Below are 25,554 nucleotides of genomic sequence, written 5' to 3'. Positions count from 1 at the left end.
AAAATCTGGTAGAGTCAGATATACCCTCCGTACTGGTATTGATTTGGTAATAACTTCTTACCGGATTGGTAATAGTTTGTTTCTGAGTGGTAAATTTTTCATTACCACAACGCTAAACGGTAGTGCCCGTTATCACTAGTGCCGGTGACTCCGGCCAGTAACGATTTATACTAGTTTTCTAAGAGTGAAATTTTTACCGAACGGTATAACAATTTATCCGAAGAGTATATTTACTCCAATATGTAAAAAAATATTGTTCCACTCTCAATAATTTCTTGATGATATTGTTACCAGCGGAGGTACTATGCAATTCTACCACTCGGGTAACAATTTATCACCTAAGGGTAACATATATACAGAGGCTAAATCCCCCTGCCCAGCCCCCAATGTCAACGCTCAGGTAATAAAAATATTACCGACACCGGAGGCAATTTCTTACCCTAAGAAGACAATTTGTTACTATAGTGTTACCACGCAGTAGAATTGCATAGTCTCTGCCGGTAACAATTTTGTCAAAAAATTATTGAAAGTACATTTCAGTAACAATCGGTCCCAAGCAAGTTAGAGCTGCATATCCATCTGATAATTTTTTCCTCCCAGATTATTTAGAGTGTCACCCATTTTGCTCATTTAGTTCACCAACATTTTAAACAAGTCTGTCTTTCCCGTTTGTTCGGGACAGATTACATATTTCTTGCCCGTGATTGAAACCTGTGTGTCGAGGTTTCCCTTGTCCCCCTCCCGCAGCGACTGTGCAAGTAGTTGATCAAAGAGAGAGAGCCTTTCTCTGCCCCTGAGTTTGTTGGTTGTCCACTCGAGTCCAGCCCAGTCTGGGATTAAGTTGGCAAATAATTTTGAAAGATCAATCAATTTCTTGGGAATCAAATGTCGGATGCAAGATTGGAAGAGAAAGTCAGTCCGCTCTTGAAAAGCAATTTGTGTCAAAGGACGGAACAGAGAAAGGTTCAGGTCTTGAGGGATGGATGGATGACTGTTATTTCGTCGAGGAAGAAGAAACAGCGTCCGCATTTTGATACGTCCTTCCTCCTTGCGAAATGAACGCGGATCCATTTCCGAGACTGGTCAGGAAAGAAGAAAAAACGCTCTGTGTTGTTTGCTTTATTGTATTCGTGTTGTCGTCCTCTTGTGAAATGAGTTAATGACAGAAGACGCAGTGATATGGATGAAAGAAGGAGAAGAATGGAATGAAATAAGGTGCTAGTCAGCTTTCTCTCTCGCTTTCTCTCTCTTTATTTTGTCGTCGGGGTTCATATGTGTCGTCGACGTCGTCGTCGACGCGTCGCGAGGAGCTGTAAACAAAACTGCATTCTCTCCTCGTTTCCTTCCTTCTTCTCCTTAAACTCGTCAAGATTAGCTGGCTGTGAAGTGAAAGCAGCCCCGTTTAGAATGTAATTTGGAGTTTTACTCGAGTCAACAGCGGGATGAAAGGGGAAAGCAGTCGAAGGAGCTTGGAGAGGTCATACGAGCCACTTTCTCACAATAAATGTAAACATTATATGACACGAGACTCACGGGTGGTGGGTATGTAGGAAAAGGACGAATAATAAGATTTGCTACACAGGCATTTAAAAGGGAGGGGTTGTGCAAGCGTGACATTATTATACATACGCAGCAGAGGAGTTTACTTTCCCCAAATTCCGACAAATGTTATACATACAGCGGGAGACACATATTATTGACGATGTGGCAAAAGTTAGTGGGTGACTCGTTCTCTAAGGAGGAGTACGTACGATCTTGTCAAGGCCGGATTTTGATGCCCTTTGGATATGAGTAGAATTATGTATGTGAGGTAGAAAAATAGCACTAAAACTTTCGCCAAAAAATCCAAGTTTACTTAGATTTTCATAATTTTTGCATATTCTAGACTCCATAATAATATGCTTTATTAGGCGAGACAGATAGTTCGTTATTATTCTGGTCATTTCTTGTACGAAAATTTCAAAAATATTGAATATTCCAAATAAGACGAGATGCGATTGAATATGGTAAAGAAATAATGTGCAAAATTGAATGCAAAATTGCATGTGTGCAAAATTTTGGAAAATTCAAGTTGGGTTTTTTTGCGAAGGTGCGGCTAGTCTGGGCGCCTCTTTGGAGAGGGTGTGGTGGGCATATTAGTCCCATGGACCATAACCCTCCTTCAATTGTTCTACCCACACGTAGTTCCACAACATGTGCATCCAATGGGCATCAAGATCTAGCATTGCAAAGATGGTACATACTCTTCCTTAGCGTCGTGTCGTATAGGACATGTTGTTGGGATATATTCTTTTAATTGTGTCGTTAAACCGGGCGAGAGGGAAGGAGAAGAAGATTGTTTTCCGAGGAAATTTCCTGTTGCAAAATGAATTCTTTGTTTTATTGGCTGAGTCAGCTTAAGAAAATGGTTCAGTAATGCGAGGAAAGGAGTAAATGAGTAGGAGACAAAGGAAATAAACATGTTTTTGTGGCGTTGGTGGTAAATGATTCAGGATTAATGTCAGACACACGTGACGGTTGATTATTGTCGAGTCGTGGTAAGTTTCGCTGGTGCCTTTACTTTGGGATGGGAAACATTGTATTAGAAAAAGTTCAAATTTTTGGGGCTAAATTTTTTTGGAAATTTTGTACATGTTTGAACAACGAAATTTTAAGAGATACGTATTTTCAGCGTTTCTGATGCAAGTAGTCAGTTGCAAGAAATAACGACAAAAAGTGGTTTCCTGTGGGTATTTTGACCTGTACGAAATGCAAGGCTAAAGGAAAGATTTCCTGAAACGATAGTTTATACGCTAGATGGCGCATATTTTTGGCAGTTTCTTGCACCTCATATTTCTTGTTTTGCAGTGAAACAAATATAGCAAACCCCCCAGAAACTAAAACAAACTACTCGAATATTTCACTTATGCATTTTCCGTATATTCGTATATTCTTTTGGTAGCAGCAGTACAGCAAAATGACCAAAAACTTATTACCCAACTGACCCTATCACATACTTGTTACCAGGCTGATCACCCACACGTACAATCACAAAGTGTAAAACAATTCCTCGTTTGGCAAGGTGATAAACTAAACGAACGTTCCTCTCTCGTGTTCCCCTTTGTCCGAAAAGTATGGACTCGACCGAAGTTTCCCTATAATACCAATAATAATACGTATACGGATGGATAATTTACACTAATTGCCCCATCCATTCGAGTAACTTCTGCTATTCTGCCCTGGTCTGGAAAGTAATTGTCACACGAGTAAAATCCCCAGAACAATTGGACATTAGAACAATTAAAGTGGAGAAGGGGAAAGGTCCTTCCATTTAAATTAACGGTATTACTCCGGCGTGTTGTCGTTAACAGTAAATTCTCATCGTCTCTCTTTCTCTCTCACTTTCTCCCACTCTCTCCAAAAAGGAGGATCCTCCCAAAGTCCGCTTTCATGGGATGGTTACGTACGTACTTTGGCCAGCGCAAAGTGTGGAGTGTGGAGAATGGAGAGATAGAGAAAGAGCAGCCAGAGATAAGTCGCTTGAATCGAATAATGTCTAAAATTGGGCTTAAATTAGGGCAATGTTACTACTGCTCTCCTCGTTTCGGTCGTAGTGGAGAAAGTTAGGGCTGAACAGATATGATATGACTAGAAAAAAATCACATTTATATATTTTTTTCCGACAGAACTACAGGATCTAATTTGTTGTATAAAATTGTATTTTTTGTAATATTACTAAAACGGAGTTACAATAACGAAAAATCGACAATTTAGTGGATGTTTCTCTATAAAATTATTATAGTTTTTAGCCTGGTATGATTCGACTGAGTACAGTGGCCGCGGAAGCCCGGGGACATCGTCCCTCTGTCCCTACCGCAATTCCCCATCATCTGCTTATATAAACCCCTCCGTCCCCTATCCAACAGTGCCAATGTCCCCACATGCCCCCACAGCTTCCGCGGCCACTGTACGAAGAAGAGAAAGAGAAGACGAAAAAGAAGAGAGCTTCCAGAATCGAAGAAAGATATTATTGGATTACAAGCCATGTAATTTAACTAACCTTCAACTCTGCAGCACTTACTTCTTGTTGGTCCTCCTTGCTTCTGCTTGATCTTTGAGGGAGAAACCAAATTGAAATGTGTGTGTTACCCATTTTTTGTCTCTTTTACTTGTTTCAGGCCCAGAACCCAAAGTGAGACCCGTTTTAGTGTACATTCACGGAGGAAAGTTTTCCTGGGGAAGTGGCAACTTGTCGGATGGAACGATTCTGGCTGCATATGGCGATGTGATTTTTGTCTCACTCAACTATCGGCTCAACGTACTGGGTGGGTTTCATATGAGAGATAATTAACTTAATGTAGAACCCGATGATTCATCGCCAAAATCAGCACATTCTTAATTATTTTTTTCGCCTCTGGGAATTTATTTTAAAATTATGGACGGACAATTTGTAGAGCAGGTCGTCGCCAATTTAAAAAAATAATATATACACTCCAGATTTTAGCACTTTTTGAAGGAAGAGATCTCAACTTTAAGACGCCTTCAGAAAGATTGTAATTCATCGAAATTGACTTACAAGCCTCACCGTCATTGTTTTAATCACTTTACTGACTACAAATTTGTTGTCAAAATCTGGAGTTTATATTTTTTAATTGGAAACTCTCTGCTTTACAAATTTGTCGACCAGATTTTTAAAATAAGTTTCCAGATCTAAGAAATGATAAAAATGTGTTGCATAATTTTGGTGTTGAGTCATCGAGTCATCCTAGATTAATAATTTGGTCGACCTTGTCCCTAAATGATTGGTACCAATAATAATAATAATTCACAGGTTTTCTTAACGTCCACGCCATCCCAAATGGCAAACCAAGAGTCGCCAATTACGGGCTGATGGACCAAATCGCAGCGCTGCACTGGATTAAGGAGAATATCCTCAAATTCGGTGGAGATCCTGAAAATATAACGTTAATCGGGTATGAAGCCGGGGCTGCTTGCATCCATTATTTGATGGCGTCACCGGCCGTAACCCCAGGTGAGGAACGGAGAAAATATGGGTTAATTTTGCGTCTACATCAATTCGACTCATTCATTCGGAGTGATATAAATCCAAAAGGAATGATAGTTTTAATCTCGTTACGATTTAATTGAATTTCTTATCTTCTTTTCTCTCGACTTTCTCCTTCCAGGCTTGTTTCACCGATCTGTGTTGATCGCGGGATCGGCCCATGCCCCGTGGTAAGAATTTGGTCAACTACATATATATTTATATGCATAAGGACTATATGCATATATGCTTAACGTAGGACTCATCGCCAAAAAAGTCAAAATTAACGCATTTTTAATCATCTCCCATCTCTGGAAATGTATTTCAAAATTCTGAAACGACAAATTTATACGGGTCGTTGCCATTTGCAAAAAATATACACTCCAGATTTTGAAGGAAAAGATTTCAAGTTTAATCAGCCTTCAGAACAATTGGAACTCATCGAAACTGGCTTGAGAAACTCACCCCGATTCCATTACTAAAAAATCAGCTTACTGAATACAAATTTGCCGTTCATAACTTTTAAAATAAATTCCCAGAGCCGAGAAACGATTGTTAAAAATGTCCTAACTTTGACGATTTATCGATGAATCATCGAATCCTCCGTTAATTAAATATTACTTAACAGGGCTCTCGTGTCCGACCCTTCCGCCTCAGCCGCCGCCTTGGCACAAGCCCTTAATTGCTCCATCCCTTCAAAAAATGCCACCGGAAACCCTTCCCCACCTGTCCCCACACCTGCCTATCAACCCTCCTCCCGCGGAGACTCGAAACAATTCAAGGAAGACCCCATCTTTGAATGCGTCAAGAACAAACACTTTTCCGAATTTGTGGGATTTTCACCTCCAAAGTTTGGCGTGGATTTTGGTCCAAGCATTGACGGGGTTGTGATCAAGCCAAATTTCAGGGTATGTGATTTATTTACACGATTTTTAATAATTCCCCAGTCCTTCTGCTCCACATATAAAATATTTTTTTTGAGGGGATATGTGTGATTTGATAATTTCCCATAAATTCTGATAAGTCCTTGTTAGGGGGCACATTAATTTTTATGTGTTTGCTAAGTTTGCCTCGGAGAAAGTTTTGCTTTCTTGATCCTCCCAAAGCTTATTCCGTGGCTGGTTGGTTGGTTGGTTGACTTTGGTGGCCGTTGTCAGATGGGAGTTGAACTATAGTGTCTTCTTGGGGAGAAAAGAGGAGAGAAAGGGAACGGATAATCAGAAGCGACTTGACTGACGGAGAAAGAGAAAGAGTGATTAATGAAAAAACTTGTTGTCCTTTTTTTCCCTTCTTGTGTTCTCCATGTCGGCGAGGAAATGAATTCTGGCATCCGCACTGGGCCAGCATACTGATCTTTCTTTCTTTCCTCCTCTTTTGTTTTACTGCAGGCCAGCTCCGAGTCCCAAATGGGGAAAAGGGACGTGGCCAAGAAATACGATGTGCTCTTTGGACTCTCTTCCCTCGAGAAGATGACCGCATTTAGTGAGGTATGCTGAATTCTAATCGAGTTTCATGTTCCTTCCAGACATAAAAATGGAGTGCTTGGGTGTATCAGAAGGAAAGGAAATAAATTTGTGTAATAGAATTTATAAGAGTTGTCGTTTAAAAATGAAAGAAAACAAAGAAATGAAAACGAATTGAATTTTAAGACAGAGTTGACAAATAATAAGTAAGAGCGAGTGAGACTCGGAGCATCCAAAACTGGACGATTTGAAGAAGTGGTGTTCGATTTTTCCGATTTTGGAAAAATTTTATAAAACAGGTTTTAGATTTTTCTGGTTTTTGAAATTTTCATAAAATCCGATTTTTAACTTGTTTTACAAAATCGGAAAAACTGGTTTTGAATGCCTTAAGTCAGAGAGAAGTTTAAAATTTCTAGTTCTAGTTAGCTTTTGTGACATATACTTAAGCCTCATTTTGTAAGTTTCCTCCTAATTATAATACGAAATATCATGCCGGATTCATTAAGGTTAACGAGGTGTGGTTAATTTCAGTGATTGAAAGAGTCAACTTGTTAATTTCTTTGTGGTCTTTGAGCCCGACTACGGCGAGCGACTTTCTCCCAAATTGACACGTGTAATGGAAATGTAGAGATTCCTTTCAAACAAACTGCGCTCGCCAGCACCTCCCACTTTCTCTCCTCGTGTGTGTTTGACTTTGATTACAAGGAAACCCTTGAGAACTTAATTGACATGATTACGGGCTGACTTTTTGGTGTGAATGTGTATGTAGACCGATCTGCAATCTGGATTCGAAGGCGGGAGGCGCGACGCCATTCTTCGAACGCTGATTCGAAACTCGTACCGGTTTCACCTAAACGAAATTCTGGCCACGATTTCTAACGAATATACGGATTGGGAAAAGTGAGTGCTACATTCCCACCTTTTCTTTCTACTTTCTCCGTGATGATGGTCATGCCCTGTAATGAGATGACTTTGTTACTTACGTGACTTTGTGGCTGGGTCGACTCACAGTGGAGGTCTCACAGCGTATGCTCTAAGATTTTGGCCAAATTAGTGTCAATCGTGACAAATTTAATTAGTATGAAATTTTCAAAAGGCACGATCTGCCAATGCTCCGGTTTGAGGAGAAATCGCCCAATAACTTTAGAAAGTGTAAAATTTTTCAACATTAGAACGCGTTCTCTTTTCTTCGGATGCAAATACCTCTGCCAAATTTGCACATTGGGAGATCGTGCCTTTTGCAAATTTCATCCTAATTAAATTTACCATTGATTGGCACTAGTTTGCTAAAAATCAGGCCGCACACGCTGGGAGATCTCCATTCTCAGTGCTGGCTATACTTGGCAGCCTTTCTTTCCACTGGTAATTATATATTTTTTGTGAAAATTTCCAACACAAAACAGATCTTCCCAGCATCCCGTGGCCATGAGGGACCTGACTGTAAGTGCGGTGACGGATTGTCTCGCACTCGCTCCCGTGATTGCAGGTAATGATGAGATTCTTAATAATTCAATATCTCTCCTAATCTAAATTAACTTTGGCATTGCAGTCTCCGAATCGGGTCAAGTGAATCGCGGATTTTTCTATGTTTTCGAACACGCTACGAAAGACGGCCTTTACAACTATTTTAGTTCCCAAGGGCAGGTGAGGATGAAGCGTGGTTAATTTTTTGTTGACATACTTACACAAGAATAATGTGGGATAATACGTTTGAAGTGGTTTTTTGTGAAAAGTCAATGTGGTTACGTGTATGTAAGTAAGTAATCGGATTGTGTTGTTAATTTTGGAGCACCTCCTCGTTCCTAAAACCTTTCACCAACCGATGAAAAGCCCAAGCCAGAGACGATACAAACTGCTCACAATTTGGGTTGATTTATCCAACATGAAAGCACTTTATTCTCTGTTTATTCTGTTTGATGGTTTTTCCTCGCTAAATGCTGAAATTTCAGAGGTATGTACGTATACAATGGGAAAAGGTTGAACATGACATTCACTCGTGTGCAAGTACACCAAGGGAAAAGCAGTACGGAAGTAAACCGTAAATGCTCAGTGAGCCGGCACGACGATGACGTGAAAAGTGAAAGCGGTAGGAAAAGAGAGAGAACCCAATTTGGGAACAGCCATATATTACGGCATCAAAAGAACGGCGATTTTTACACCACCCACCCACCCATTCCCACCCTATTTTACATATTAAGCTTAGCACGACTAACAAGGGACACTCACGACCTGTCGTTTGAGCCCAGGGTACCCATTATGTTTTTTAGAATCTACTAGGACCCTAGATGAAGGATTCATTCATATTTCCGTGTAAAACTCATATTTGGCGCCATGGCGTGGCGCCAAATTCGCCAAATTTGCATGTTTTTATTTTTGAAACAGCCATAACTTTTGAAAACCTGGACGGATTTTCAAAATTTTTGGCAAAAATCATGACAAGGAGTTCAACTTTCGTATCCAATGAAATTTTTTCCAAAATTATCACTTTTAACTTTTCGCAAAATTTCGTAATTTTTTTATAAATGGGGGTTCGTTGAAAAAATCCTAAAAATATTGCAAAAATTAGAAATTTTTTATTTTTATTTTTTTCTCAAAACTTTCGACTTTTGTGATCATTTTAAGCATAAAATTTTGAAAATCCGACATAAACTGCAAAAGTTATGGGGGTTTGAACTTGGTCGAAAATGCAAATTTTGAAGTTTGGCGCCACGCCATGGCGACCTAAGATAAGCGACCTAAAACATCCCACCCACCTTTTTGATAACGTAATATATGCACGTTCCCTTTTTGTATGGACGGCTGACCACAAATGTGATGATATTGAATAATTCAGTCCTTTTTTGCCATAAGAAAGAATTGGTTAAAATCCTTGTGAATGGAGAAATTCCAGAGGCTTTAGACTTTTACACGTTATTTCAGGTTTTAAATTTCCTTCAGATTTAATATTTACCACCACGAATTATAAATTTCACAGCGAACCGGTGGCGTTGGAGGAGAAGAATTAAGCTACATGTTTGGAACTCCACTTGTGGAATTGCTAACTGGCCAACTACTCCCCTTCGTCCCACCTCCGATACCGAGTAATTATACGAAAACGGAAATGGGTACGATTCAATAATTTTTAAATGATGACTAATAAAACCTAATGTAACTAATTAATTAAAAAAAAATGTGTCCGTATTACAGCCCTGTCCGAACTTTTCATCACATTCCTCTCGAATTTTGCTCACTCTGGGTAAGATTTTCATTACACGACACAACTACCCCCCGTCGCGCTGGGACAGACAGTCTGTCCAACCAGTTATATAACTTTTAAGCAAATGTTAATCCGTTAATGTATGTATGTCCATGGCATTTTCTGCTTACAGCGACCCGAACGAACCACTCAAGGGTGATTTCATTTGGCCCGTGTCGAAAGAGAGGAATCGTTACAAAAACACGCCGTGGGAAGGACACGATCGCCTTCATCAGAGATATTTAGAAATTTCTGCCAATAAAGTCCGAACCAGGAGTCATTACAGGGCGCATCAAATGGCGATTTGGCTCAGGTAACACATTTTTTCCTGAAATTAATCAAACTAAAAACTATCATTTTAAATGTTAGATTGATTCCCGAACTTCAACGAAGCGGGGCACAATTCGCGTCCGGGCTTCACAACAGGATCAAAGGTGGCAACGACCCGTCACTCTACGTGGGCAAGTGAGTAACAGTAACGAAGAAAAAAAAACTAGTATTATTTCTGCAACAATTTCGTATTTATTATGTAACTCGAATCTGTGCGGAGTAATAAAGTCTGACAAAAAGTTGTGTATACAGCGGATAAAAGATATGTTAGGTGAAAGTCGTCCTATACGTACGTACGTAGAAACTAATTGGATCAAGGAAAAGTTGTTCTTCTTGAATCAATATTTGTGACGAGAAGAGAAAAAATTTGTAGACCTGAGCTGTGCTTAAAATAAAACGAAATAAAGTGAAAGCAGCTTTTGTTTAGTAATTTTGTATGATGTGTAGCTACATACTCCTGGATGGATGGATATAAACTACGAAAAAAAGAGGAAAAAAAGTTTGTTTTCGCTACAGACGAAGAAGAAGAATATGAAAAATATGTACATTCTTTCCCAGCGAAGAACAAGGTTTGGTTGGTTACTTGGTTAGTGGAGAGAGAAGAATTGGGAAATGAAATCCCCTCGGGGGTAGGCAGGGTCGATCTCTTACATTTTGATATCATTACAACTACCAACCCATGCCATGCCAGAACATCAGTGCAGACAGATCCTTGTTGTGTTGCCGAGTTAATTTAATTGGGTTGGATATGACGCCATGATGAAAAGAAATAATGGAAACAATTCTCTGTGGATGGAGATTCTTTATTCTTCTTGGAGAAGAAAGGCCCAATAATAACACATAACTAAAAGTCTACACGCTATACCTAACGGTATTCTGTGGGGTTTCGTTGTGATAATTGGATGCAATATGTAGGGGATAAATAAAATCAAAACTCTCTTGCAGGCTGAGATATCCCCTGGACGGCGATGACCCACTCTTACTGCAGACGCCCTCCATTCTGGATATGTTGGGGTATCGGGGAAGCGGTTATCTTGACGGGATGGAGTCTGGTCAAGAGGAAAATTCGCTCAACTTGCCCGCACACCCATCCTCACCACCGACGCCGTGCTTCTCGTCCCTGCCAGCGTCGTCGTCATCGTCTTCATCCCCATCGATGGGGGGTGTGGAAGGATTTAACTTTACCGGGGTTCCGGAGTCGTCATCCTTCTTTGCGCCGTACTCTACCGCGCTTTCTGTAACGATTGCTATCGGTGAGGAGCAGAGTTTATGGATAAATAATTTGTTTAACGATGAAACCTTTGTCAAGTTACACTGGGATTGTCTAACGAGTTATATCAAAAAATTAAGCCAAAAATTAGGAATCACATGGCGCTTAGCATTCCATTGAATGGTCCCTTTGAAGAAAAATATTGGGGGTCAAAGTACCAATGAGCGCCTTAGTCTTCGCCTAGTGGAGAAAATTTACTAAAAACTGAACTTTGCCATCAATATTTTTCTTCTAAAGGACCATTCGATGGAATGATAATTTCCATGTGATTCTTAATTTTTGGCTTGATTTTTTGATCTAACTCGTTAGATACCCCGGCGTATGTAGCTTGAAAAAAGGTTCACTTGTACCTTAATACTTACTCTTTGTCCCGCAGGATGCTCCCTTCTCATCCTGAACGTTTTCATATTCACCATAATTTACTACCAGAGGGACAAGAGGAGCAGTGAAATGGCAAAGTCCACCTCGACGTCTACCTCTGATTCGCATCATCATCAAAACTGCAGCAGCAGTAAAATTTATGGGGAACCACCCGAACTGCTAAAGTCGAATTCCACCACGTGCACGTCTCTACATCATGGTTACGGAGGTGTCTCGTCCCCCACTGGTGGACCTGGCGGACGGGACAACGGGTTTGGTTCACCCCCACAAAGATCCCTGGGTGGTCAACAGCAACCAACTTCACAGCAGCAGCAGCAACACATGGAGGCATTGGCGCAGAGGGGAATTCTCTTATCGCCCAGTCAGGCTGGTCACCCATGTCAGCACGGAATGTATCAGATGGGTGCGGCTCCTGGGTTTGCAACCTTGCCGAGAAGTAACAATGGGGGCATTTCTAACCTCCCGAAACCTCCACCCCCTCCGAGAACGTGTGGAAATAATACTACCAATTTCTCCACGCTTCCACATAACGCGACGAGTTTGAGAGAAAGTGGTTATTCTTGTAATTTTGATGAGCTCAAAGTTTAACACGTTAAATTTGCGCGATTGGATTTATATGTAGGTGTACAATTTTACGAACTATGAGTAAAATCACTTTTGAAATGTTATTACATTCAATATATATGAATTTTTAGGCAATTTTACTCTAACTAAGGTTTGATGGTCACACATAAATACATATTTACATATTTAACGCTCAAGATGAAATGAAGGATACGATTTATTTAACAGTATTGTATATGAATTCTCTGTAATTGGTGCCTTTCCTCACTTTACTATAAATATATAACTTTACGTTAATGTAAGTATGATGTACCAGTGATAAATCTTACTAAGAAATTTCAAAATTTTTAAATCTGTACATGTCTTCATGATTGAGAACGGAAACAGTTTAATTAATAAATAACAAGTGCGTTGTTTATGTAATAAATACCTCCAATATGTCTCATTTTTAGAAATTTATTTAAAAAGATGAAATCCGGCACGGTGAAACTTAATGGCTTCTCATGAAAGAACATCAAGTTTTGAGGAAGCTTCGTCGGAATACATGGGTGTGGTTTGTAAAAGCAATTTATTCGAGCTTTCGATGCATCATCAGAAAATCAGGATTTTTTACAATTTTTTTTTGGAAATCGAAATAAATACATTTAAAAAAACAAACTTAGGTGAAGGACGCGCTTAAAATATTAAAACAAGAAGCATTACAAAATGTTACAATATCGTTTAATATTTAGTAACTTTCACTTCACCGTGGGCCCAACTACCTATTTCATTTTCACAGCGATAAGTAAAATATACACTAAATGCAACTAAAAGAGCGACTTGTTTAACCAATTAAAACGATAAGTCTACCTGTTTCAGGAATAGTTATTAAAATGAGTCAGAATGTGGGCAAATTTTCTCTATACCAAATGTGCAAAGTCACTATTTATTGAAAGATAATAATTCAAATCTAGCAAGTTTATTACATAAAAATTACGTATTTCGTTTACACAAAATGCCTGAAAGTATTTTTTTCTGTTAGTTGGGCCCACGGTGAAGAAAAGTTACTAAATATTAAACGATATTGTAACATTTTGTAATGCTTCTTGTTTTAATATTTTAAGCGCGTCCTTCACCTAAGTTTGTTTTTTTAAATGTATTTATTTAATTATTTTTAGTGAAGTGTGAACTTCAATGTATAAAATCATAATATCAATTCTTAAACGTTCTGAACTTTCCTATGGGTGGATGCGTGGCATACTAATTTAATCCCGAGTGGGTGGATTATTGGGCAGTAAGGAATAACTGATCGCAGGTTTAAATTGAATTTCACCCCGCTCCCAATGTAATCAAGTGGGCACGTGATTTTCGCGCGAAAATATCCTGCGATCATTTATTCCATAATGACCAATAGTTACATTGTATTTCATGGAATTTGATCAATGCTTAATTTTTCAGAATTTTAAGGAATGTTACATATGTTGAAATAGTAATGCTAATAAAAAATAAACCTGACATTATTAGCATACGTTAGCAACCAGTAACCTAACACCACGTAAATAGGTTGCTTAATGACAATATTTCAAAACGCTCTAATTCCTTGAGTTTTCATCCGATTAAGTCGAACAAAGGCTTAAAATGTGCGTATTATCCAGGAGAATAGTAAAAATGGCAAGCCCCCGGTCGGAAACATTTCCTTGGTGCCAAGAAATAGATTTGAAAATTTAGGCATCGGACTTTCCACCTGAAGGAATTGGAATTTTGGAAAAATAAGAAAAATGTCACTGTAAAACCGAATTCTCTAACTATTTTGTTTCAACATGTTTTCCGTACAACGAACGGTTGGGGAGAAATCTCAGTGGGAGTTTCTCAAAGTTGCAGCTGAATGCATACCTAGGCTTCGCCGTAACCATGGTGATCTTTTAACATGATCACTTTATGGTTACTTTTCCTTCACCTAAGAAAAACAGTGCTCTTCTCAAATTAAAATGATATGTGTTACACTACGATGTAGTCATGGAGTTTAAATAAGGGGTAGCATTAATGATAACCAGATGGATTGAGGTTCATGCCATTGTCTAGGTTTATGGCTTCGGGAGTATTTCTTATGTGCAGACTTTCTGGTACTATAAGACTTGCTGAGTCGTCTGTTATCCGATGACTTGGATTTTCTAAGATGTGTAGTGCCAACGCTGATTTGATATTTTTCTTTTTGATATCATTTAGGTGTTCTTTCACGCGTTTGATGAGGGGTCGGCTTGTTTCTCCTATGTATTTGTCATTACATGAACATAAAATTTGACTCCTATTAGGTCTGGAGGTGAGGTTTCTTTGTAGTGACATATAAACTGCATCATCTTTTTCCCGTGAGATATCCGAACTCGCATTGAAGTTTCCTTCTGACGTAGCCCGATAATCTGTGGGTAAGTGGTCCCATTGTGAAGTTCCGTTTATGGGGGGGGGGGGTTCACTGCATTGATGGTGGTGGTGAGGCAGATGAGACGATCGTCGTCGTTGTTGTACATGGAAATAAATTGCGTCTTGGAGGCAAGGTGAGATTTGGTGAGACAAAGTCAGGACAGGTTTTATTGCACGTATCAAGATACAGGCAGTCGACTCGCTGTCGATGGTCACTCTTGTTCTTACTTATATACCATACGTATACCTATTTAGTCTACTTATATGTCTAACCGGTTATTGGGTGGTAAGAGTTGTAAGAATTATAAGAGTTGCCTTTTTGACATAGTGATCATTGATCACTAACACAACTACGAAAAGGAGATAGTGAGAGTTGCAGATCTAAAGAACCAGTTTTTCAATAAGGATTTGGCAAAGATCACCTCTTCACAGCTCTCATGTTATGAAGAGTCGGCCCGACTTATGAAGCGAAAAAATCCAAGATTTGCGTCAGTGTACCTACTTCAAGGGTGTGCATCACATTGTTTGTGTTAATTTGGAAACTTCTCAATCCCAGGTAAGGAGAATGTCAAAATTCTATGTCGGTTAAAAATTGATAGAGAAATTATTAAAATTTTCCTAGGTAGACTAAAATAGACTTAAAGTAACAGAGCGAATTAACCAATAAGTAAGATTATTAAGGCTACGTAAATGGCAATTTATTGAAAATGAAATCTGTTAACGCGAAAAAATTGTTTCTTAGGTAGAAATGGGGTTTGATATCTTGAAGGTTAACTGGATTTTGTTGATGCAGGGTCCTCATTGCCCGCTGTGTCTCTGTGGGCATCATTTTTGCTCACGGGACAGGTGGAGGAAACACCTTCAATCATGTCAAGGAGGTCGCCGCTGTGAGAGAGGGCGTTGTCACATGATGGGGTGTATTCAGCATCCAAGTGGAAGTCTAAAATAGTTTGAATTTCGAAGTTTTGAGTCTCTTTCGCCTTTTTTTTAAATTTTGGGGAGGGAACTATGTTTTTGTTGAAAACCAAATTGGCGAAAATAAATGATCGATTGATTATTACGAAAATAATTCCGATGTTTGTAATTATTATTTGTGTGAAATGACATCGCATAAAGGGTAGACCAACATGTGTATGTGTTGAGTAGTGTCCGAGATCAGTATAGGAGTTCATCATATCTCCGGAATGAATATGGGAGCGCGCCGACTTGAGGTAGGATGGTATGCATGTTTGGGGACCGAATCGGGTTGGGACGTTTTCCACTATGTGCAGGGGGCGTCGAGGTGAATCCGGAGGTGCGCAGGAAGGTTCGGCGGTGCTAGGAGTCAAGTTTTTTAGAACTTCATGGTGAGTCCGGAATGTTCGAGGGAGTGGGTATTCAAGTAGGGGTTACTATGGAGTGTTCGACGGGGTTGGTAGTCAAATTTTTGAAATTCGGGGTGATTCCGGGGTGTTCTACGGGGTTGGTTGTCAAGTTTTTTTGGAAATTCGGGGTGACTCCGGGGTGTTCGACGGGGTTGGTAGTCAAATTTTTGAAATTCGGGGTGATTCCGGGGTGTTCTACGGGGTTGGTTGTCAAGTTTTTTTGGAAATTCGGGGTGACTCCGGGGTGTTCGACGGGGTTGGTAGTCAAATTTTTGAAATTCGGGGTGATTCCGGGGTGTTCTACGGGGTTGGTTGTCAAGTTTTTTTGGAAATTCGGGGTGACTCCGGGGTGTTCGATGGGGTTGGTAGTCAAATTTTTGAAATTCGGGGTGACTCCGGGGTGTTCGACGGGGTTGGAAGTGAGGAGGTCTACGGTGTAAAGAAAAGAAATATCCGTTGTAAATTGAAGGGGGCGTGGTCTTTGGAGGATTGGAACATTGTTGCGCCAGGCCGGAAGTGTGTAAGAGTCTATGGCGTGGTCGATATCTGATGGGACGTGTGGAGTGACGACGAGAGGCGGAATAAGATAGAATTCCGGGACGTGTCTTCAAATTCGGGGGTAGATTTGAGGAAGGGGCGGTCGTGGGGGTGATAACTGGTGACCCATGTGCCTCACCAGTATTTTGGGCTGAGGAGGGGAGGGTAAGCAAAGATTGATTGTGTCTGCTGCAGGTGTCGAAAGCGCCTTGGTGGGTGAGGACTGAAGGGTGGGAGATAATTTCTGGGTGTCTATTGCAAAATTCGTCGAACCACGCAATGTCAACGGTTGAAGTGGCGTGACAAAACTTGTTGGAGCGTGGGGGTTTCACTGTTGTGGCGAATACATAAAAAATTTGTTTGAGGTGAAGATGGGTGAGGTGGAGAAGTGGGGTGAGGAGGTGGGTTGGATCTATGTAAGAGAAAAAGAATCCGTTGTCGTTGGTTGTTAAAGAAAGTGTGATTGGCATATGTCGGCGTGGCGGCGTATGGCAACGGATGGCACGAAGAAATTATAAGTATTTTTATTGTTGAGGCGGATCAGCTGGATGAGATTGCATTGATGGAGAGCCTGGGGTTGAATTTTGGGGTGGGGCTGGCCTACTGGTAGCCGGCACAGGACGTGAGGGAGTGGATGGAAGTGGTGGGGAAGGGTATGTTCGGGTAGAGTGGGGGGATTGGAGGAGTTTCCTCAGGTTGGATGGGTGGTTCGGCGTGATCTTGATACGTGGTATGACGCGGTTTTAAGACGCGGGAGATAGCGGGGGGAGTGAGAACAAGAACAAAGTTGGTACGTGTATGACAGGAGGCCCCTTTTGGGAGGGCGTGGAGGAAGTAAACGTAGGTTACCTGGCACCGTTATGAGTTTTGAAGGGGGGACAATGGTGAGTTTTTCATTGTGTCGTGTGCAGAATCCATAAGCGCCATAATAGGTGAGGATATTGGGGTTGCGGAATACTTCCGGGTGTCTGGCTGTAAATTCGTTGTACCATTTTTCATCCACAGCTGTAGAGTCGGTGAAATTAAATGGGCGTGGAGGTGAAATGCTGGACGTAAATTAGTTGGTTGGTTGAAGTTGTGTGGTCTTGTTGAACTGCACGTCGTTCACTGTCACAAGGTGGAAGATACAAGACGGAGGAGCCAGTGTCTGGGGCGATACTGCAGGGTGCGAGGAGAAGAGAGTCGTCTGGGAGAAGAATATGGGTTGGTGGGTGATGGGTGTTATGGCCTGAGGAAGGGTCGAGTTGGATGGTCTGCAGGATGAGTATGCACAATTGAGGCAGGAGGGAGACTGGTTTTGAGGGGAGAGAATCAGGTGAGAATGAGGGCGTCCCTGAGAAGAAGGTCGTTCTTCCTCGTGGGAGATATGAGATTGGCCGAGCCGTCCTGTCGATGCGGAGAACAGGTTTGGTGAGGTTCAGGTGTGCGATAAAAGGTAGAAGGTGGGTTGGAACTAGATTGTGGTCGGTGGGTCGGATCGTTGTAAGTGAGACGGCTAATTGTTTGAACAGCATGGGAGATGAGCCCTGAAGCGAGGAGAGTAATATTGTGGTCCAGTTGGTCCAAAAGGTATATGGATTGAGAATAACATCGGGGGCGAGTAAAGTGTTGAGTCAACCGGTGAAGTGAGATTGGACAAAGTGTTGTAGCAATTGAGTATATAGAGGTAGAGTAGAAGATACCGTTATACTAAACGTATTGCTGAGTCGCGTACGTGGTTCGTGAACAGACGGGGAGGTACGTAGTAGCGTTTAAGAAAGAAAACTAATGTAATTGAGCTGACAATTCGCTACTGGTTGAATGACAGATCGAAGGTTGCCTAATACTGGAAAAATGTGCAGACGAAGGTGACCAGGAGGAGTTTACTAGTGTTAAATCTTAAGGTAGGGGAGTGAGGGTACTCATTAGGGGAGATGCCCATGGAAGTCTATATGCAACGTAAATGCACAGGAGAAGGAACTCTCCTGTGGATTTATGATTATCGCGTCGTTAGTTCTCTTATATATTAAATGCGGCGAATCGTTGTGGGGACCATAGAGCGACCGCTGTATAATATGGTAGACTATCCGGTTTTCGCTTCTAAGTAATAGTTATGTGGTACAAAAGAATGTGGGATGTCTACGTAATCCTAGATATCGAAAATCACCTATGGAAAAGCGCAAAAAAATACACAGGAGAAAGAATTCTCTTGTGGATTTTTGTTTTTGTAAATCCTATGGGTGAGTTTTATAATGCGTATATATATATATCTGGGTGACCGGTAAGTATTACTATTTATTACTATTGTATTAATGGGTATAGTCAAGGGGACCATCCTAGGTTCGCCTTGATACGTATATACGTGTATACGTGTATACGTATATACGTGATACGTATATAATTAATACAGCTATCTGGGTGACCGGTAAGTATTACTATTTATTACTATTGTATTACGGGGACAGTCAAGGGGACCATCCTGGGTTCGCCGTGATACGTATATAATTAATACAGCTAGTGTAACAAGGTTATCTAATTGAGAACGTTGCCGAGGGGCAGAGGTTGGTCAAACTCTGCCTGGTTTAAAAGTATGTGGGATAGAGAAATTCGTGTGTCGTGAGGCGACGCAATCGGGGCATGGAGGAAAAGGAATGTTGCCACCGGCGGTGTGGCATTGGCTGGGTGAAGAAGGTAGAGGGTTAGAATTGGAAAGTGGTCGGGAGAGGTTGGTAGGTAGATTAGGTCGAGTTAATAGATCTGGTCGCCAGGTATTTGGGATATGTGAGGAGGAGCGATTTGGATTGTAGTTAGTGTGTATAGGCAGTGAGTTATAACGTGATTGGCGGGGGTGTGCGTTAGGGGAAGAATACAACGAGTGATTTTCACTACGAGGTCGGTTAGTATTGGGGTTATAGCGTCGTCGAGAATGGACTCTCCCACCTCCACCAAAATTACGGCCGTCACCATCCTGTATGTGACGTGTGTGCCTCGGAATTCTGTATTCCTGGATTGCCAGTGATTCGAAGGTGCTGTGATGTGGAATTGGCTATGTACATTCTGGCGGGTAGAGAAACCGCCACCACGGTTGATGGAATACGAAGATCTACCCCTATGGTTACGGTTACCCTGGGAGGTGCGCTGTTGGTAGTTATTATGTCTGAAACCACCCGTGGGTGGGGAATCTATGAAGGTCATGTGCTGACCCGACAACCGAGGGCGAGGTGCATCTAACATATGAATAGAATCTGAACCTGCAGAGACTACATGAGGCCTCATGTCGGATGTACGAATCCCTTGTTGTAATTGGGAAGGAAGTTGTTGGGCTAAGAGAGAGACGAAGTGCGGGTCGTTGGTCGATCGGGGATTGACGAATGGGGGGTGTGCATTACAGTCTTGAATGGCGATGTTGAAATTAGAAAGGGGGTGGCAGGTTGGAGAGATTGACCAAGTGACGTGGCACCAAAAGTATGCGGAACAGCCTCGATTTGGGGTCGAGATGTTGAAATTGGAAAGTTCCTCGCTGATGGGAGAGATTGGCCAATCGACGTGGCACCAAAATTATGAGGACCAAGAGTGTGAGATGATGCTGGGGTTAATTCAGATGTAAGGCCGACTCGTCCGCCGAAAAATATTGGTCTAGTGGGCGTGCCGGATGAAAATGTGGATCGTATGTGGTTATAGGTAACCGGTAAGTAGGAGGAGAACGAGGATTCGGGGAGGCCGATGTGGGGTTAGTGGTTTGGGATGTGTAATATCGATGTCGAGAAATGAAATTATCCTCAATGCGGTCGAGTTGAACGAGCTGCCGCTCTCTCTTATTACAAAGTGCTGTGTGTCAGGTATGGGAAAAAAGAGCTAAAAATATTACAAATATTACAGCATTATGGTAACCTCAGGCAAGTCCCCAGTTAAAACAATGATTGAAATACAAAATTATGCCACCCAACTGCGAAGTATGGGAGCTGTAATTGATGACGAGATGGAGGTCGCTAGGATAATTTCCAGTATGATGGACGAAAAGTTTCGCCAATTTCGAGAGGCCTGGAGGTCAGTTGAGATTGCGAAACAAACATCAGCTCTACTTCTCTCCAGGTTGAAAACCTGGGAGTTAGAAGATGGCGAGACGTACAAAAATGCTTCACATGTCGAAGAGACATCAAAAGCATATGCAGCCAAGAAAGAGCGACCAAAGCGAACCAGACAAGAAATTAGTGATCTGAAAAAGAAAACTAAATGTCACATCTGTAAATTAAAGGGCCACTGGAAAAGTGAGTGCACCTTCAAAGATAAAGATTCTGCAAAGAAGGAACAGAAATCTGATGAAAAATCAGAAGGAGCTTATATGGCTGGTGGGCTAAGTGACCTTTGGATAAATGACTGGTGCAAATCGCCATTATTGTGGGCGAAAAGACTGGTTTTTCGAATATAAAGAATACCCATGCCCAAAATCGGTCAGCATGGCCGATAACTCTCTCATGCTTGTAAAAGGCGTAGGAGCAGTGAAAGTGAAAGCACTTATTAACAAAGTTTGGGTGGAAATAACTATTTATCAAGTTGAATATGTGCCAGGGGGGGCAAATTTACTGTCAGAAAATGTTCTTCTCGACAAAGGCTTAGTAGTAAGCAAAAGCGGAAATAATCAAATTATTTATTATCGCGATGGACAGCGTGATATTGAAGCCGAACGAAGAGACGGTCTTCAAATAATGAAATTCAAGCCAATTGTAAACAGAGCGATGGCCTGTATCAAGCCTGTCGTATGGCACGAGAGATTAGCTCATATTAACTCCAAGTTTCTGAACGATACTAAGGACAAAGAGGCTGCGTATGGCCTGGAAAATATGAAGCGAGAGGATGTGAATTTCAAGTGCGAAATATGCATGAGAGCAAAGTCCAAGAAGAAGAGTTACGTTACAGTTGAAAAAACTGTAAAGTATTTGCCAGGAGAATGCTTACATTCCGATCTTGGTTATGCAAATGCAATTTCGAGAAATGGAAATTCGTACTTCCTTGTAGTAAAGGACGAAGCATCAGCTTTTAGACAAGTATATTTCCAAAAGAAAAAAGGTGAAACCGCAATGAATGTTATAGATGCGATTAACTTCATGCGTACTCAGACCGGAAATAACGTGAAGATGTTCAGATCGGATAATGGGGGCGAGTACAAATGCCAAGAATTGGTATCCTTCTTCTCTAAACGAGGAATACGATTCGGTCTCAACTCACCTCAGTGCAGTCCCAGTAATGGATTCGTAGAACGTGAAATGCGAATCGAACAAGATGCAGCGAGGTCAATGCTGATCCAAAGTCAGCTGCATGAATCGCACTGGGAGGATGCAATCCGAACTGCATGCTACGTACTCAACAGAACCTTGAGTACGAAAAATACAGAAAAAACTCCATACGAACAAGTTATAGGAAAGAAACCTACTTTACAGCATGTTCGGATTTTTGGGAGTAAAGCTTTCGCTCACATAACAAATGGACAAGGAAAGAAATTCGATGACAAAGCTACAGAATGCATTTTGGTTGGTTTTGATGCGCATTCAAAGAACTATATTTTGTATGATCCAGCGGAAGGAAAATATCACTACCAAGCTAAACATGTGAATTTTATCGAAACAAATGCTTCTCGAAGAGAGAGCATTACTAACGATGAACCTGATGAGATTATTACTACATTTTCTACCAAAGAAGTAAGAAATGATGAAACTGAACAAACAGACGGGGCAAGTGAGACAGAGGGTGAAGAAGCTGAGACTTATTCGTCAGCAAGCAATTCTCCGCAGCAAACTAACCCCAAAGTTCATCAGCACAACGAAACGTGGGCAGATGAGATACAATGGGAAGCATCACAAGAAGACCGTAATTTTGTGAACACCTCCCTCCCACCACAGCCCAGTTCCTCTAAACCCAAAAGGGAGAGGCAACAAAGGAAGTTTTATCAAGCCGGCAGCGGTGACGCAAATGTAGCTATGCACGCAACAAACACCGAGCCAACAACTTATTCAGCAGCTCTCAGCTCTAAATATGCTGGAGAGTGGAAGGAGGCGATGGATTCTGAAATGAGAAGTCATTCTGAAAATGGAACATGGAGACTTGTAAAACGACCCGTAGGAAAAAAGGTGCTGAAAAACCGGTGGGTTTATAAAATTAAGCACAATCCAAACGGTGAAATTGAGAAATTTAAAGCACGCTTAGTGGTGAAGGGTTTTAACCAAGTCAAAGGTGTAGATTACACTGAAACATTTGCACCAGTTAGCAGATATGAGACGATCAGAACTTTGTTGTCTGTAGCAGCAGCAAGGAAATTAAAATTAGTACAACTCGACATAGGAACAGCTTACTTGAATTCAGAACTAAAATAAGAAGTATACATGGAACAAGCTGAAGGTTATGAAATCGGATCTGATATGGTCTACATATTGGACAAAACCTTATACGGACTGCCACAATCAGGACGGGCTTGGTTCGAGACATTTAGCGCAAAGCTGAAAGAAATGGGATATGTACAATCCAAAAGCGACAAATGCTTGTTTATGAAAACAACATCCACGGGAAAAATATACGTAGTAATATACGTTGACGATGGACTCTTTGCTGGTAAAAACAAAAAGGAGTTGCTTGCAGAAATTGAGAAGTTAAAAGCTTCATTCAAAGTTACAATTCAACCCCTTGTCAGATTTCTCGGCATTGAAATCTTACAAGTGGAGGAAGGAATATTCTTGCAGCAGACCAAGTATATCGAGGATTTGCTTGAGAGATTTGGAATGCAAGATTGCATCACACTACCAATTCCTATGCAGCCTGGTTTGCAGTTTGACGGGAGTGAATGTGACCCAAATTTAGAGTTTCAACAACTCATTGGTTCACTATTATTTCTAGTGCGATGTACACGACCAGATATTGCGTATGCCACGCATTATTTATCCCGGTTTTTTGGGAGCTACAACAAACTACATATGAATGCAGCAAAAAGAATCCTGCAATACCTAAAAGGGACAAAATCTCTTGGTATTATGTACACTGAAAGTGAGGCAGACCGAGACGTCGTCTGTGCGTACGTAGATGCAGATTACGGCTCCGACACAACTTCACGGAAATCAACATCGGGTGTATTATTCACTCACAACAACTCTCCCATCGTGTGGATGAGTAAGAGACAAACCTGCATAAGTTTATCCAGTTGCCAAGCTGAATATGTAGCTTTAGCTCTCGCTGGAAAAGAAGCGGTCTGGGTAACCAGATTATACTTAGAGCTAGATATGATTTCACTGGAAAATGAACCTATCTGTCTAAAAACGGACAGCCAGAGTGCAATTAGACTGGCGAAAAATGATGAATTCCACGACAAATCAAAACACATTGACATTAGGCATCACTTCATCCGAGATCTGGTTGAAACAAACCAAGTCGTATTGGAGCATTTGCCTGACAAAGTTCAACCTGCTGATATTTTAACCAAATCAGTGGTGAGGGAGTCGTTTGGACGAAAAGATATTTGATGGGAATGGTCCCTCCTCCTCCTGCAAAGGGAGAGAAGAGAAGAGCACTGTGCAGTGTTATTGTCAACCCAAAGCGACCCAGTTTATTGTGGAGTTTTATGGCTTTATTGCTCTCATTTTTAACTATTGGAGCAACCGATTTACACAAAGAGGGAAGTCCTGTTTTGTGGAGAAAGAGCTATGAACCAGTGGTGATCGGATTTCATGCGATAAATATGAGAATCGCTTTAATTTCACCATGCGAATTTTTGCCATTGGATGATTTGGAACCCAGAATTGCAAACATCATGAAAAAACAATGTGAAAAAGCATATGACGAAATATTTCTAAATAATTTAGAAGATATTTGCTCTCCACCACAAGGGAGGCGAAGACAAAAAAGAGTAATTCCTGTCGTTGTGGGATTTATTCTTGTCGCTTGTGTTGGAAGTGCTGGGATCGGACTGGGCAGTTATGCAATAGCAGAGACACACCGACTAGAAACTCGACAAGACGAACTAGAATTTGCTTTCAATAAACTTGAAAGACAAGTTTATGAAGACCGTCAGCACATAAAAGTTCTAAAAATGGAGATAATTAAAGTTGGTTACCAAGTCCAGCAAACAATGAATGATTTAAACAACTTTAAGGAAGGAGTTGTAACCATACAATATTTAATCTCTTACCTCACAAGTAAATTGGTTGAGGGGAGAAAAGTGATTTGGGACACGAAAAAAGCATGGAAGAAAAAACAAATGACTCCTGACCTTTTGGAATATCTGAATTTCACTCTGCCTTGTGGAGACGAGTGTCCAGTGGAGTTTGGAATATTTCACTTATGCCAAATGAACAAGGAGAGAACTCAAATAAATTTGGATTTCTCGGTGCCAATAGTGAACAAAAATCTCACTAAACTAACAGCAGATCCGTTTTTCTTAATGTTGAAACGAGATAATTTAACCTGTCGTATGGAATACTCAGGCCCGACTGTTGCCACATTGCATGTGGGAGAAGAATGTGTGTATGAGACTTATTATGAAAAAGCTCACAACAACATTGAAATGACGACTTCAAACAAGTGTCGAAATGAATCGTCCTTCTCAAACGGAGGAAAACTCTATAAGATTGAGAAGTGTCAGATTTCGGCAATTGGAGATGAAAAAGAGTTTGTACAAGTAAAAATACTTGACAGTCTTTATCATGTATATTGTCCAGGAGGAGAGTACTTGGTGGGCAAGAGGAGAGTAAAATGTCCAGACAAAGTATTCACATTGCCACTATCTTTGACATTCACTCTGAACGAGGTTGAATTCAAGGGAAATATATTACGTGTCGTCTATAAAGAGCGAGAAGATCCTCTTTTTTCTGAACTCGTAAACTGGCACTTGAATCCGCGAGTCAATTGGAGTCATTTAAGTGAAGACTTAAATGAAATCTGGAACACAAATGACGAACGGATTCAAAAAGAAGCCAGGAATCTGCAGGTGTTCTTATTCAGCGATGATAATTGGACAGCATCAGAAATAA

General features: G+C 41.0%; 1 protein-coding gene across 1 annotated transcript in view; it reads left to right on the top strand.

Annotated features, from left to right (window-relative positions):
• LOC110856540 (neuroligin-4, Y-linked) overlaps positions 1-12,687 on the top strand; it is a 60,798-nt gene extending 48,111 nt beyond the window's left edge. The window contains exons 6-19 of the mRNA XM_035857137.1: positions 4,158-4,304; positions 4,811-5,011; positions 5,166-5,214; positions 5,652-5,931; positions 6,412-6,510; positions 7,256-7,386; positions 7,890-7,972; positions 8,036-8,130; positions 9,461-9,590; positions 9,673-9,721; positions 9,855-10,034; positions 10,091-10,186; positions 10,997-11,304; positions 11,698-12,687. Of these exons, the coding sequence (XP_035713030.1) occupies positions 4,158-4,304; positions 4,811-5,011; positions 5,166-5,214; positions 5,652-5,931; positions 6,412-6,510; positions 7,256-7,386; positions 7,890-7,972; positions 8,036-8,130; positions 9,461-9,590; positions 9,673-9,721; positions 9,855-10,034; positions 10,091-10,186; positions 10,997-11,304; positions 11,698-12,290 (2,441 nt within the window). The 3' untranslated portion in view covers positions 12,291-12,687. The remainder of the gene's footprint in view (positions 1-4,157; positions 4,305-4,810; positions 5,012-5,165; positions 5,215-5,651; positions 5,932-6,411; positions 6,511-7,255; positions 7,387-7,889; positions 7,973-8,035; positions 8,131-9,460; positions 9,591-9,672; positions 9,722-9,854; positions 10,035-10,090; positions 10,187-10,996; positions 11,305-11,697) is intronic.
• The last annotated feature ends 12,867 nt before the right edge of the window (positions 12,688-25,554 follow it).

Source organism: Folsomia candida, unplaced genomic scaffold, assembly GCF_002217175.1.
Source record: "Folsomia candida strain VU population unplaced genomic scaffold, ASM221717v1 Fcan01_Sc016, whole genome shotgun sequence".
NCBI classification, from domain to species: domain Eukaryota; kingdom Metazoa; phylum Arthropoda; class Collembola; order Entomobryomorpha; family Isotomidae; genus Folsomia; species Folsomia candida.
The sequence above is the reverse complement of the archived record's forward strand: the minus strand, read 5'-3'. Positions and strand labels throughout refer to the sequence as shown.